This window comes from Pelodiscus sinensis, chromosome 30 (genome assembly GCF_049634645.1).
Source record: "Pelodiscus sinensis isolate JC-2024 chromosome 30, ASM4963464v1, whole genome shotgun sequence".
Classification (NCBI taxonomy): domain Eukaryota; kingdom Metazoa; phylum Chordata; order Testudines; family Trionychidae; genus Pelodiscus; species Pelodiscus sinensis.
The window spans coordinates 7,020,073-7,033,414 of NC_134740.1; the positions used below are offsets into that span (position 1 = coordinate 7,020,073).

General features: G+C 52.4%; 1 gene segment (V, D, J or C); it reads right to left on the reverse strand.

The window, feature by feature from the left end:
- Positions 1-1,286: 1,286 nt before the first annotated feature.
- On the reverse strand, positions 1,287-2,561 carry LOC142821325 (Ig heavy chain V region 3-like). The segment is given in 2 exon segments: positions 1,287-2,331; positions 2,423-2,561. Coding segments are annotated over 2 exon segments (402 nt in total).
- Positions 2,562-13,342: the final 10,781 nt, after the last annotated feature.

The window sequence follows — 13,342 nt, forward strand, 5'->3', positions numbered from 1 at the left end:
CTTCCCCTCAGCGCTCAGTCCCCTTTGCTCACACAGCCAGTGAGAGTGGCCACTTGGTGTTCAGTCAGGGAGAGCCTCAGGCTGGGTTTCCCATCCCTCCCTTTCTTTCTTTCTTTCTTTCTTTCTTTCTTTCTTTCTTTCTTTCTTTCTTTCTTTCTTTCTTTCTTTCTTTCTTTCTCCCCCACACCCATCTATCTATCTATCCCCATATACCTCATCTCTCCCTCTCTCTCTCTCGCTCTCCCCACCCCCACTGCCGAGGTCGGTGTCAATGGTACAAACGAGCCGCCAGTTACATCAGTGAGACATTCCTAGGCCATAAGAACCTGTCCCAGGACGGCTCGGGAGATGGCGGGTCGGAGCTGTGCTGTGGGGCGGGTTTGGACCCCGGTTCCTCAGGCTGGGGAGAAGCGCTGCGGGGCGGGATAAAAGTCCCACGTGACGCTCAGTAGCTGCAGAGGCCCCGGGGACGGTCCGTTTACAAAGGGAGACATTTCACCCTTCCGAATGGCCAGTCGGTGCCGGAGATCGTCACCTCTAGTCCCCGGCCCTCGCCCAGGGCTCGGCCTTCCTGCTTCGTTGTTACGGGCCCCGCCCTCCACTGCCTGCGGAGGGAGACAGAGGGAGGCTTAAAGCAGAAAGGGGGAGGCCCTGGGGTCACAGTGCGAGGGTGGATGCACCGGCCCCTCCCTGCTCCGGAAAACGCACCCAGGCACCTGCGCTCCCCGGGCCGATGGAGCCAGCAGGGTCACTCGGTGAATGGCGGTCTCGGGGAGACACCTGGGAGTCTGGTCTCGTTGTTGAGGAATTAGCTCTCCACCCACCAGGCCCTTGCGAGGGCGGGTTTGGTCTCAGCTCAGACGGTTCTCCTACCCTGTGTGAATCCGGCTCAGTAACACCGAGCGATGCCCTCGGGGCTCGGCAGCAGGTTTTCTGAGCGGCGTGCAGGGCCGGGCAAGCAGGGAGTCTGTGAGGCTCCCTGATGAGTTTGTGGGCCGGATCCTGTGGCTTGTGGGGGGAGGGGCGGACTCGGCCCACCGAGGGTGTTTTGCCCAGGTCTGTGTTAAATGTTTCACGTGTTGCCTTTGGCCTGCCAAAGGGAGGCGAGAGGAGAGTCACTCTCCATTGCTGCCCGGTCTGCAGAGGTTGCTCTCAGGGCGCTGTTGTCCCCGGAGAATCACGAGGATTTGGCTCTCCTGTCCCAGCACTTGCAGTCAGAGCATCTACCTTGCCAAGGCCAGTCCCAGCAGCCTCCTCAGCTCCTGGTTTTATTCTTTCCAACGCTCCTCTCCAATCAGCCTTTTCCTCAACAAGCCATTACTGGGGGACCTGATCAGGGCTCTTCTGTTTCCCAGAAGGCCATTGGAAAAGGTGAGCGGAGGCCATAGAAAGGCACCACTGGGAGTTGAACCCAGGATCTCCTGTTTATTAGGCAGGAGCGCGTTAACCAGCTGAGCTCGGCTCCTTCCAGCTGAAGCGTTTTTAAAATATTCAACTTTATGGTGCCAGAGAAACCTTCAACTGCCACAGCGCGGCCCTTCCCCATCTCCCCCCTTCAAGTGTCAGGCTCCCTGGGCACAGGAAGCTGCAGCTCAGTGACAGAGGCTCTGACATGCGCATCTCCCCCAGCCACTGCGGCTGTAGAGGGGCCAGTGCTCTGTGGGTTCCCTGCAGCTGCCTTGGCTCAGCTCTGGGCCCCGGGGACCTTCCCACCGGCTCCTGACTTGGCGTTGGGGAACAAACACAAACACGGTTCCCACGGCCGGGCCTTCCCCCGAGGCTGAGAATTTCTGGCTGCAGGCTGAGGGCGGAATCAGCCCCTCCCTCTGTGTCGGGGCCCATCCATGCTTCCCTATTAAATCCACGTGCGGCGCGATCTTATTAAAAGACTGAATCCATCGAGTCTGCTGAAATCAGTAGGAGAAGCGTGAAATGAACCAGATCCCCTGGGTCTGTGCAGCGCCCCGCTGTTCGCTCACGGGCCGGCGGCGGGGTTTTTGCAGGGGGATGTCGCGCTGTGGTACTCTCTGGCACAGTGATAGCGGCCGGTGTCCTCGGGCCTCAGGCCGGTCATTTGCAGGTACAGCAGCTTGTTGGGGTTGTCTCTGGAGATGGTGAATCGGCCTTTCACGCTGTCGGCGTAGGACACGGAGCTCCCGTCATCGTAAATACGAGAGACCCACTCCAGCGTCTTCCCGGGGGGCTGCCGGAGCCAGTATATGGAGTAGCCGCCGAAGTTGAAGCCGGAGCCTTTGCAGGAGAGGAGCAGCGAGTCTCCGGGCCTCTTCACATCCCCTCCGGACTCCACCAGCCGCACCTGGGATCGGGCACCTGGGGGTAAAGAGGCGGTAGAAATATTAGCCCGGAAACAGAACATGCACATTGTGTTCTGCCTGCCCAGTGCATTTAGCGTAGGACCCACCTGCCAGGGCTGCCGCCAAGAGAACTACATGGAGCCAAAGTCCCATTTCTCCTGGTGCCGGAGGGGCAGTTTCTCAGGGGGCGGTGGCTGGGAGGTGCACAGCGCGGGCGGGACGGTTGGGGATGGTCGGTCCCACTGCAGTCTGGGCAGAGAAAGGGGGAGCTTTAAACAAGAGCCCGTCTCTCCTATTTGCATTTCCCTTCCTTATAAGCGTCGGAAACTCCTCCTCTGCCCGGAGCCAATGGGAAGCCTGGACCGGGCAGTCAGGGGGGGGGGCGGGGCGTTTGTCCAGCTTCATAGAATGTGTCAGTAATAAAGAAACGAAGCATCAGCCCGTAGGCTCCGCCCCCTCCCTGGGTTCCAAAGCGCCGGGCACAGCGCATGCGCTGACCGGCTGGGGCCCGACTGGTTCCCACGGGCTTCGGGACCCGCCCGAGACCAGACCCTTTGGCTGGAGACTGAGGCCGATGAGGATGCGGCTCTCGGGGCCTGCGGGGTCAGGGGTTTGCGGACACCGGTCTCCCGCTCTCGGGCCGCATTCGCCCCACAGGCAGGGGCGGGACGGAGTCGAGGTGCCCGGGAGTAGCGAGGCTGCGGGGCGGATTCGGGCCCCCACTTCACTGGGCTCCTTCGGGAATTCCTGTCTCAGCCACTAAATCTGCCCGGATCGCCTCGGCCGTGGAGCGCAATGCGGGGTCCGCGTCACTGCCGGAAGCCAGACCCTCCATGGCGGGCAAGCGAGGGAGTTGGCTTCGGGGTGGGAACCAGTGTGAGAAGGGCCGGGCCGCCCTCGCTAGCGACAGGCCGGTTACCCCTAGGGACACTAAACTAAAATGAGCAGCCCCGGGCAGGAGCCCCCATGAGAGACCCCATCCCCGCTCCGCCCCAGGGACCCCTGACCCTTCACCAACGGGATCGGATCCCACCTGCGCAGGGGTCTCTCCCTGAGCTTTTCCATCCCGCTCCTCTGGCCTCTGCCTCGGGGCCAGCCCTGGAAAGAGTCAAGTGAGGCGGGGCCGCAGCTCGGCTGTTTATCCTTGTACAAAGAATTTCGCGTTGTTGGTTGTGGGCCGCGAGCCGAGTCCCCCGCCCCATATCACACGAGCTCAGGGGGAGCTCGGAAATCCCAGCCCTGACCCATCTCTCCAGCTGTCGCTGACGGGGGTTTGCTCGGGAGCGGGGCCGTGTCTGCGCGGGGCCCAGCCCGCAGCGGGAGGTGACACTGCCCGGGGGTTGCGGGGCTCCAGGCCCAGGGCAGAGGTTCCATTCACAGAAGGTCCCGTGTCAAGGTTCCAAGAGCGTCTAGCACCGACCCCAGGAGCTTGTTGGGGGAGGGGGGGGGCGGAGGTGGAAACGGAAACCGCGCGCTGCCGCTTCACTCCCACCTAGTTTAAATTCGGCGCGTGCTTTGCTCTCCCTAGTGTAAATACAGGCTGAGAGAGGCCGGAGAATCCAGTGAGAATCCTCCTCCCCTTTTTGGCTGGGTCCCCGCTGCGCTCTGTGTGTCTCCGGGCGCAGCAATAGGGGGCGGTGCCCGCAGCTGTCAGCGAGCGGAGCTGCAGGGAGACCTGGTTCTCGCAGAGGGGCCAGTGGAGACGGTGACCCGGCTCTGGAAGGAGGAGCTGTTCTCTGTGTGCCGGGTGGAACCGCCCTGATATCCCAGACACTGCAGCCTGTCCCGGGAGCTGCCGCCCCTCAAGGCGGAGGGCTGAGAACGACAGTGAAAGGGGTTTGCTGGTCCCAGCCTCTCTCTGAACTCGGTTTCATTTCCATGCACGGAGCTTGGGCGCCCCCAGCGCCAAACGGCTTCGCTGCTCACTGCAGGAGGAGGTTTGTGTCTGGGCTCAGACCGGCTTCTGCTCGCTGTGTCTTTCACACAGTAATAGCGGGCGGTGTCCTCGGGCTTCAGGCCGGTCATTTGCAGGTGCAGCAGGTTGTTGGGATTGTCCCTGGAGATGGTGAATCGGCCTTTCACGGTATCAAGGTATTGTATAGTACCCCAACTGCCGCTGATATAAGCGACCCACTCCAGCACCTTCCCCGGAGCCTGCCGGATCCAGTGCATACTGTAGCTGCTGAAGGTGAAGCCGGAGGCTTTGCAGGAGAGGCGCAAAGAGTCTCCGGACTTCTTCACATCGCCGCCGGACTCCACCAGCACCTGGGGCCGGGCACCTGAGAATAAAGACCGGGTGTTAATATGGGGATTAAAGCAGCGATAATACAATAGTATCCTAATTCTTCCCGTAGAAAATACCTGGGAAAGCGGCTACAGCGACAAACAAAAGAAGAAGCTTTTTCATTTTCCAACTGTTCAAGGACCTTCGAGGGGACTGTCTGGTCCGTGCCCAGATACAGGGACTGTGGATCGTTTCGGAGGGTGCAGCTTGGGCAGAGGGAGGACAGATTTAAAGAGGACAATGACTCTCTCATTTGCATAATTCCAGCCTGTGACGTAGTGGGGGTACTTGCTGGGCTGTGGTGACCCCTGCCGTCTGGAGCAAGACCCAGCAGGGAAAACCTCACTAGGCAGAGGTAAGGCCAAACTGGTTGAACCAGTGGCCAGACACCCCCCATGGAGAGGAACAAAGGAAGGTGAATGCGGCCCTGGCTGGGGGGCAGGGCTGGAAGTGGGTTAGTTGGTTGGTGGCTGTCTGTGAGGATGGATGAGACAGCCTAGGGAGAGGAGCTGGAGTTTAGGGGCCCAGTCTTCCCCCAACTCAAGGGGGCCTGAGGCATCCTAGCCCAGTTCCTGTAACCAGATTACATCTGTGCTGCGCTGTGCTGGAGGAGCAATAAACCACCCTCAATTCCACTGGCTGGTACAGTCTGTTTGTGCCATTTCGGGGTGCAGGAGACGGGGAACCCCCAACGCGCCGTCACACAGCCTTATAAGAGACACGTGCTCCTTCCCCGGGTGATGTGGGGGATGTTTCCTGGCCTTACAGAGCGGGACTCGGATGGGCCCTTCCGATGAGCGCCTAGAGCATGGCCGGGGGATTCGGAAGATACTTTTCCTCAAGGGAGAAGCGAAGGGATCGCCCATCCCCCCAACACCGTCCCCTGGCCAGACACAATGATACAAACCCGCCATATGCAATTCAGATGATGCCTAATTTAGGGCGGGGATTTCATAGGAGCCCCAGGGAAGCGTCGGGCCCTATCTCAGGGAGAGCCCTTCGGTGTCCTTCGTGCCCTCGAACCCTCCGCATCCCGTCTCTGCATCCCCTTGCGCATCAGCCTGTCTCTGAGGGATTGGCCCCGCCCTATTTTACAGCCCTTAGCCAAGTGACTGCCCCCATTGACCCGGGTGCCCGCGCTGGGCCGTGTGCCGTCATTAATGGCCGAGGTGAGGGGTGTTTTACCTCCAGGTCACTGCGTGAAATTGTGGAACCTTATTGCGGGCGGCCCGGGACGTCTCAGCTCCGCCCCCTGAAGCCAGCTGAGCAGAGTGAAAACAATCCCGAGTCCCTTTGCCAAATCGCAGCTGGGTCGCGGGGAGGAGCCATCGTGCCAGACCTTGGTGGGGAGGGTGACTCAGAAGGGGATTCGCCCCGGAATGAGGTTCCCGGAGGAGGCGAGGGATCGCTGCACCCAAGGGGAGACATTTTCCAGCAACGGAGGGGTTAACACGGGCGGGAGGTTTGTGTTATGTTCCCCCAGGTGCCGGGTCTTCTGCCAAGCCCGGAGCGGTCCGTGCGTCTCTGCTGCCCCCTCGCGGCTGCCAGGGGAAGAGCGATTCCACAGCCTGGATTTTGCGTGTCTGTCAAATTAGATTAATCAATTAACGAGGCAACGTGTCTCGTTTCTGGGCTGATTCCATTGTCATCCGAAAACAGAATTCGAATCGGGGTTCAGCTTTGGGAGGCAGCTTCCTCTCTTTCTAATGCCAGGGTTTGGTTGGGCCAGGAAAACGGGACTTGCCTGGATTTCGATTTGTTTTCCAAAACATGGAAAGGGAAGGTGAAGGGAGAGGAGGGATGCGACACTCACAGTCACCTCGGGGGGCAGTGAAGGCGGGGGACAAATCCTGCAGTGTCAGGGAGAGACCAGCTGGGGGCGAGGCTCTCCAGTTTTCCTGCCACTAGGCTAGGTAAGTGGCCCCTCTGCCTCAAACTACACCCTCAGCCCTTAGTCCCAGAGCTGGATGGGGAGAGAAAGACCACCAGTCCCACAGCTGTGCCCCAGCCCCCGGAGCACCAGCAGACCAGGCATCATAGCCATATCCTTCAGGACCCATGGGCTGCCCCTCCACCAGCAGCTCTGGGTTCCCGAGTGTAGGCACAGCAAGTCAGCTTGTGTCTCCACACCCTCCATCTGGGCCTGGGACCACTGGTGGGGGAGGTATGTGTGGGCCCTCTTTCCCCCCACTCCTGGGTCAAGCCCTGGGAGCACCAGCAAGGGAGGCCTACACAGACCTCTCCTTTGTCCTTTGCTCCCAGAGTGGGCCAGGGGAGCTCCTGTGAGAAAAGAATGTGTGGCCCCCCCTCATCTTCCCAAACCCTCTCCTGACTCCAGCCCCAATCCCTCCAATTCTGGGCCTCTACCCCAATTCTGTCCTGGCCCTGGGGTGGCCCCTCAGTCATTGGTCTGGGTCCCCTCTTCTAGCTCCAGGCTGGGCCAGGGAGTGCAGTAAGAATGTAAAAAACAAGTTGACTAGTATTTTGAGTAGTCAGCTAGTCGATATCCCTCCCTTTGCTGCCTCTGTAAGATAGAGGATGTGATATACCTTGACTTCAGCAAGGCTTTTGATATGGTCTCCTACCATATCCTTGCCAGCAAGTTAAGGGAATATGGGTTGGATAAAGGGACGGTAAGATGGATAGAAAGCCGGCTAAAAGACTGGACCCAGTGGGTAGTGATCAATGGCTCGATGTCAGGATGGTGGTCAGTTTGTAGCAAAGTGCCCCAAGGTTTGGTTCTAGGACCAGCTTTGTTCAATATCTTTATTAATGACCTGGAGGAGGGGATGGATTGCACCCTCTGCAAGCTTGCAGATGACACTATGCTAGAATCATAGAATCATAGAACTGGAAGAGACCTCAGAAGGTCATCAAGTCCAGCCCCCTGCTCTAGGCAGGACCAATTCCAATTAAATCAACCCGGCCAGGGCTTTGTCAAGCCGAGACTTAAACACCTCTAGGGATGGAGACTCCACTACTTCCCTAGGCAACCCATTCCAGTGCTTCACCACCCTCCTAGTGAAATAGTTTTTCCTAATATCCAACCTGGACCTCTCCCACCACAACTTGAGACCATTGCTCCTTGTTCTGCCATCTGTCACTATTGAGAACAGCCTCTCTCCATCCTCTTTGGAACCTCCCTTCAGGAAGTTGAAGGCTGCTCTCAAATCCCCCCTCACTCTTCGCTTCTGCAGACTAAACAGACCCAAGTCCCTCAGCCTCTCCTCATAAGTCATATGCTCCAGCCCCCTAATCATTGTGGTTGCCCTCTGCTGGACCCTCTCCAATGCATCCACATCCTTTTTGTAGTGTGGGGGCCCAGAACTGGAAGTAGGGGGAGAGGTAGATGTGCTTGAGGGCAGAGATAGGGTCCAGAATGACTTAGACAAATTGGAGGATTGGGCCACAAGAAATCTGATGAGGTTCAACAAGGACAAGTGCACAGTCCTGCACTTGGTTCGGAAGAATCCCAAGCATTGTTACAGGCTGGGGACCTATCAGTTAAGTAGTAATTCTGCAGAAAAGGACCTGGGGGTTACAGTGGATGAGAAGCTGGATATGAGTCAACAGTGCCCTTGTAGTCAAGAAGGCTAATGTCATATTAGGTTGCATTAAGAGGACCACTGCAAGCAGATCGAGAGATGTCATTATTCCCCTTTATTCGGCTCTGGTGAGGCCACATCTGGTGCTACGTCTTGAGTGGCATGATTTTCCGCAAATGCTTTTAACGGAAAAGTTTTCCGTTAAAAGCATTTTCAGAAAAGAGCGTCTAGATTGGCACAGACGCTTTTCCGCAAAAGCACTTTTTGCAGAAAAGCGTCCATGGCCAATCTAGATGCACTTTGGCGCAAAAAATCCTCGATTGCCATTTTCACGATCAGGGCTTTTTTGCGCAAAACAAATCTCAGCTGTCTATACTAGCCATTTTGCGGAAAAGTTTTGCGCAAAAGGGACTTTTGCCTGAATGGGAGCAGCTTGGTATTTCCACAAAAAGCACTGATTTCTTACAGTAGGAAGTCAGTGCTTTTGCGGAAATTCAAGCGGCCAGTGTAGACAGCTGGCAAGTTTTTGTGGAAAAGGGGCCGCTTTTCCGGAAAAACTGGCCAGTCTAGACACAGCCCTGGAGTATTGTGTTCAATTCTGGGCTCCCTACTACAAAAAGGATGTGGAGGCATTGAAGAGGGTTCAGCGAGGGCAACAAAAATATTTAGGGGTCTGGAGTATATGTCCTGTGAGGAGAGGCTGAGGGAGTTGGGTCTGTTTAGTCTGCAGAAGCGAAGAGTCAGGGGGAATACGATAGCAGCCTTCAACTTCCTGAAGGGAGGTTCCAAAGAGGATGGAGAGAGGCTGTTCTCAGTAGTGACAGATGGCAGAACAAGGAGCAATGGTCTCAAGTTGTAGTGAGAGAGGTCAGGTTGGATATTAGGAAAAACTGTTTCACTAGGAGAGTGGTGAAGCACTGGAATGGGTTGCCTAGGGAAGTAGTGGAGTCTCCATCGCAAGAGATTTTTAAATCTCGGCTTGACAAAGCCCTGGCCGGGTTGATTTAGTTGAGACTGGTCCTGTCTAGAGCAAGGGACTGGACTCAATGACCTTCTGAAGTCTCTTCCAGCTCTATGATTCTATGATTCTATGTTGTTGCTTTTCTGTGGACCTTCATCAGTTTCTCCACATCTTTCTTGAAATGTGGTCCCCAGAACTAGACACAATACTCCAACTGAGGCCTAATCAGCACAGAGTACAGTGGAAAAATAATTACTCTTGTCTTGCTCGCAACACTGCTGCTAATATATCCCAGAATCAGGTTTGCAGTGTCACACTCTTGACTTATATTTAGCTTGTGGTCCAATACCTGTGGCTCATTTCCCTTTCAGTATCAAGGGAAACTGATTGCTGCTTCCTAAGCGGAGTACCTAGAAACATTCTAAAATAGTTAAAATTGAAGCACTGCGTTTCAGGGGTTCATTTAATCCAAGAAGAGTTTGGAGGGTTGTTCTTGGTTTTTTGTTTTGTTTTTGTTTTTTGTTACTTTTGCTTTCACAAGAATAATTTAATTTTTGTTTCAACCTGAAATATATTTTCCATTGCAAGCTAACTAAAAGTCTTTGTTCATGCAGATATGCTCACAAACAGATACTAATTTGCTACAGAACCTGCAGCCTCCCCATTTTAAAATGTAATTGATAGAAATGCTTACAAAATGGATAAAGAATTTGTAACTGTTGAAGAGAATTATTCTCCAGGGTTGTTTTAGAGCATTCTTCCAAACTTGGTGGGAAAAAAATAATGAAAAAATAAATAAAAATACCTGAATTACTCAACCAGGTCTGGTTTAAAATTACATAGTAGGATTTTCAAAAAATACTATTGGATTTGAGCAACTGAATCCCACGGGACCTCTGCACCTAACTTCCTTAGGCTTTTTTGAAAATGTGAGCCATGAAGATGATGACCATTTTTGTGTTCAGTTTGGTCACATATCTCAGGAAGTCCTAGGAGATTTCTTGCACCTGATAATTTCCCTCTTGTATTGGCAAAGCTCAGATGAAATCATACCACATTCAAAACCACATTTATAGAATGAATGCAGGAAGTTTATTTCCCAGATGGGCACAGGCAACACACTGGGTAAAGCTAGAGAGACAGAGTAAATGAGAGAAAGAGAGAGAGGTATTTATTTCATTTCTGATTACAGCATCTGAACTGCAGCTAGTCTGAAAAGGTGAGATTTATGCCTACCTATTTCTACGCTTTGATGTTCCATGGCTCACAATTTCATGAACCGTTTTGATGACCGTTTCGATCTCCCAGGCTGAAATCCTGTGTAACACTGGCCAAAAACTTAACAGAAAAAAATCCTACAGCAGAATTTTTAGAAAAAAAATCCAATGTTCAGTTAAAAGTAGTCTGTTATGAAGAATCTGTCACAACCCTTGGTAAACTGTTAATTATCTTCATTGTTAAAAGGTGCACCTCATGTGCAGTGTGAATTTGTCTTGTTTCGACCACCATTCAGTGGCATGTTTGAGTGTCTCTGTTAGATAGAAGAGTCCATTCAGCTCCTCATGCAGCTACTACAGACGTACAACCAAGTCATCTCTGAAACGTGTTACTCTGAATGGATTGAATTCCTTGAGTCTATCGCTAGAAAGCACACGTAGGTGAGACTTTCGCTGCTGTGTTTATTTTGCTGCTCTATAAAAGAGGCCTAGAAGAATAATTTAGCACGGAATACAGAATGGTGGAGCAAAAAATATAGTAGTGAAGTTCAATCCAAAAAGTTTATTGAAGAACAAGTGGAGAGAAGACTTTGTGTGGAGACGATTTCTGACAATTGAAAAGTGCTTCCTCGAGCAGAAAAAAAAATCCCCTGGCTGGAACCTGAAGTTAGACACATTCAAACAAGAGGTAAGGTAAATATTTTAAAGGGTCAGAGCAGTTAACAATTGGGTTAGGATTACGGTTAGGATTAGGGAGGTGGATATGCCATCACGTGAAGTCTTCAATTTGAGTCTGGATGTCTTTCCAGAAGATATCCTCTATTTCAAATGCAAGTTGACTGGTGAAATTAAAATACAACTGTATGGTTTATGTGATGCTGAGAGCAGATTACATCTTTGGCAACTAATTTTGTGGCGGCGAAATGAAAGGCAGAGAGGGGTAGCTGTAAGGCACTCACATTGTTATACATTGTATATTTCTGATACAATGAAAATACATCTTTTAGAATAAATTGGGGTCATTAAAAGCTTCAAAGTTTCTGAGTTCACACATAGTGGTTGTATGAAAAGTTTCTTGTCACTGATAAAATATTTTATTCTTTACATCTATCACGATGGGATTGTGAACGTATTTTAATGTCAGGGTTTGCCAACCTTGAAATGCTGACAAATATTGTTCTATGTAAAGCGCACAAGCGGCACTGGGGACCATCTGAACTTGAAAGTGCTCGTGTGAGATGTTCTAGGATGAGTCTTAAGGAAAACTGACTTTGAAAAAAATCTCAAGGGTCCTGGTGAACAACCAGAAGATCATGAGCTTTCAGCTTGGTGCTGCTGTAGCGCAGACAGGCAGAATTGTAGCTGGGCAAGAGATTCTACTGCTTGAGCTAAAAGCCATCTGGCTCCCGGCTGAGGCTGTGGAACAAACTCATTGTCTCTCACTCGCTGTAGGTGGTGTCGGTACCACTCCATGCGACAGTGAACCACACCCAGTAGGTGTGGGGGTCACCCTGTGACCTAAGAGGCTGACGTCAATCTCAGCTGTAAAATCCGGGGAACAGTTACTAGGAGAACAGGTGTCATTTCTGCCTTGTGTTTGCCACATGCTGAAATCCCGTGTAGCATTTTGCAGTGCGCAGCTGAAAAAAAGCTACTGGGAAACTGAGGCGTGTCAAGAAATGAGCCCCAAGAGCGGCTGAAGCTCTGGAAAGTTTCCTTACAGTAACGGTCTCAATGAGCTCCTCTTAGCAAAGGGAAGCTGGCTGGGTCACTTGAGCACGACTTGTAGGTATCTTCCCGGGGAACACAGAGCTGGGTCCAGCAGACCAAAGTGTCATGTGATGAAATGGATGGAAGCGGAAGCTAGAAATATTGAGACTGCAACGAAGGTTTTGACAGTGAGGGAGGTTCAGCGTTTGAATAACCCGCCCAGTCTTGTCCTGGATTCTATTTCTCAGGTCAGGTTTAAATGAAGGGTGGATATTTTTCTAGGACACAGGTGGGCAAATACTGGTCCGTGGCTGGGTTCAGTCTCAGAGGGTTAACCGCTGGCAGGCCCCCACACCACCATATGTACCTGCATCTCCTCAGATGCAGGGAACACTACATCTATTGGCCACGGATCGCCGTTCCTGGCCACTGGGAGCTGCACTCACCAGTACCAGGGGAGGTGCAGGTAAATTATATGGAAGCAGCAGCTCATCAGGGGCTAACCCTGATGAAACGGCGCCGTGTTAGTGCCCACCCCTGCAGTAGATGATCATTCATGATTTCACAGACCTTCCATAACTGCACAATTCCGATATTTTGCTTCTCTCCTCATGTGAAACTGTTTCCTTACCCCGAATTTTTTATTATCCTCTCTGCACCTTTTCCATATTTAGTATAGATTTTGGGGATAGGGCAACCACATCTTCTTGCAATAATTAAGGTGGAGTCGTACCATGGATTTATACCATAGCATCATGTTATTAACTGCCTTGTTACCGATCCTTTCCCCAGTGGTACCTGACATTCTGTTAGCTTTTTGATGGGCACTGCACACAGATGGCAAAGATCAAATGAAACAAAATTACACAAAATAGTTAAGTCCAAAGCAGAATTACAAAAGCATCTCCCAGAACAGGGTGATTGGGAAACACACTGGCAGATGTAATTCAGTGATGAGAAATGCACCATAATGCATGTTGGAGAACATAATCCCAAGTACATGTGCAACATTATTGGGTCTAAATTAGTTATTATTCCTCAAGGAAGAGACCTTGGAGATTTTGCGGGCAATACCCTGGGAACATCTACTCAATATGCAACAAGCAGTTAGGAAACATTATAGAAAGATAGATAATAGGACATTAAATATAACGATGTGACTACATAAAGCAGGAATGAGCAATAAAATGGTAGCGGTTAATCAGGGTTAGCCCTTGGTGGGCCCTACCGCTATATTTACCTGCAATTACAAAGGTGCAGACGATCACAGATCCCATTGGCCGGGAATGGTGAACCTCAGCCAATGGGAG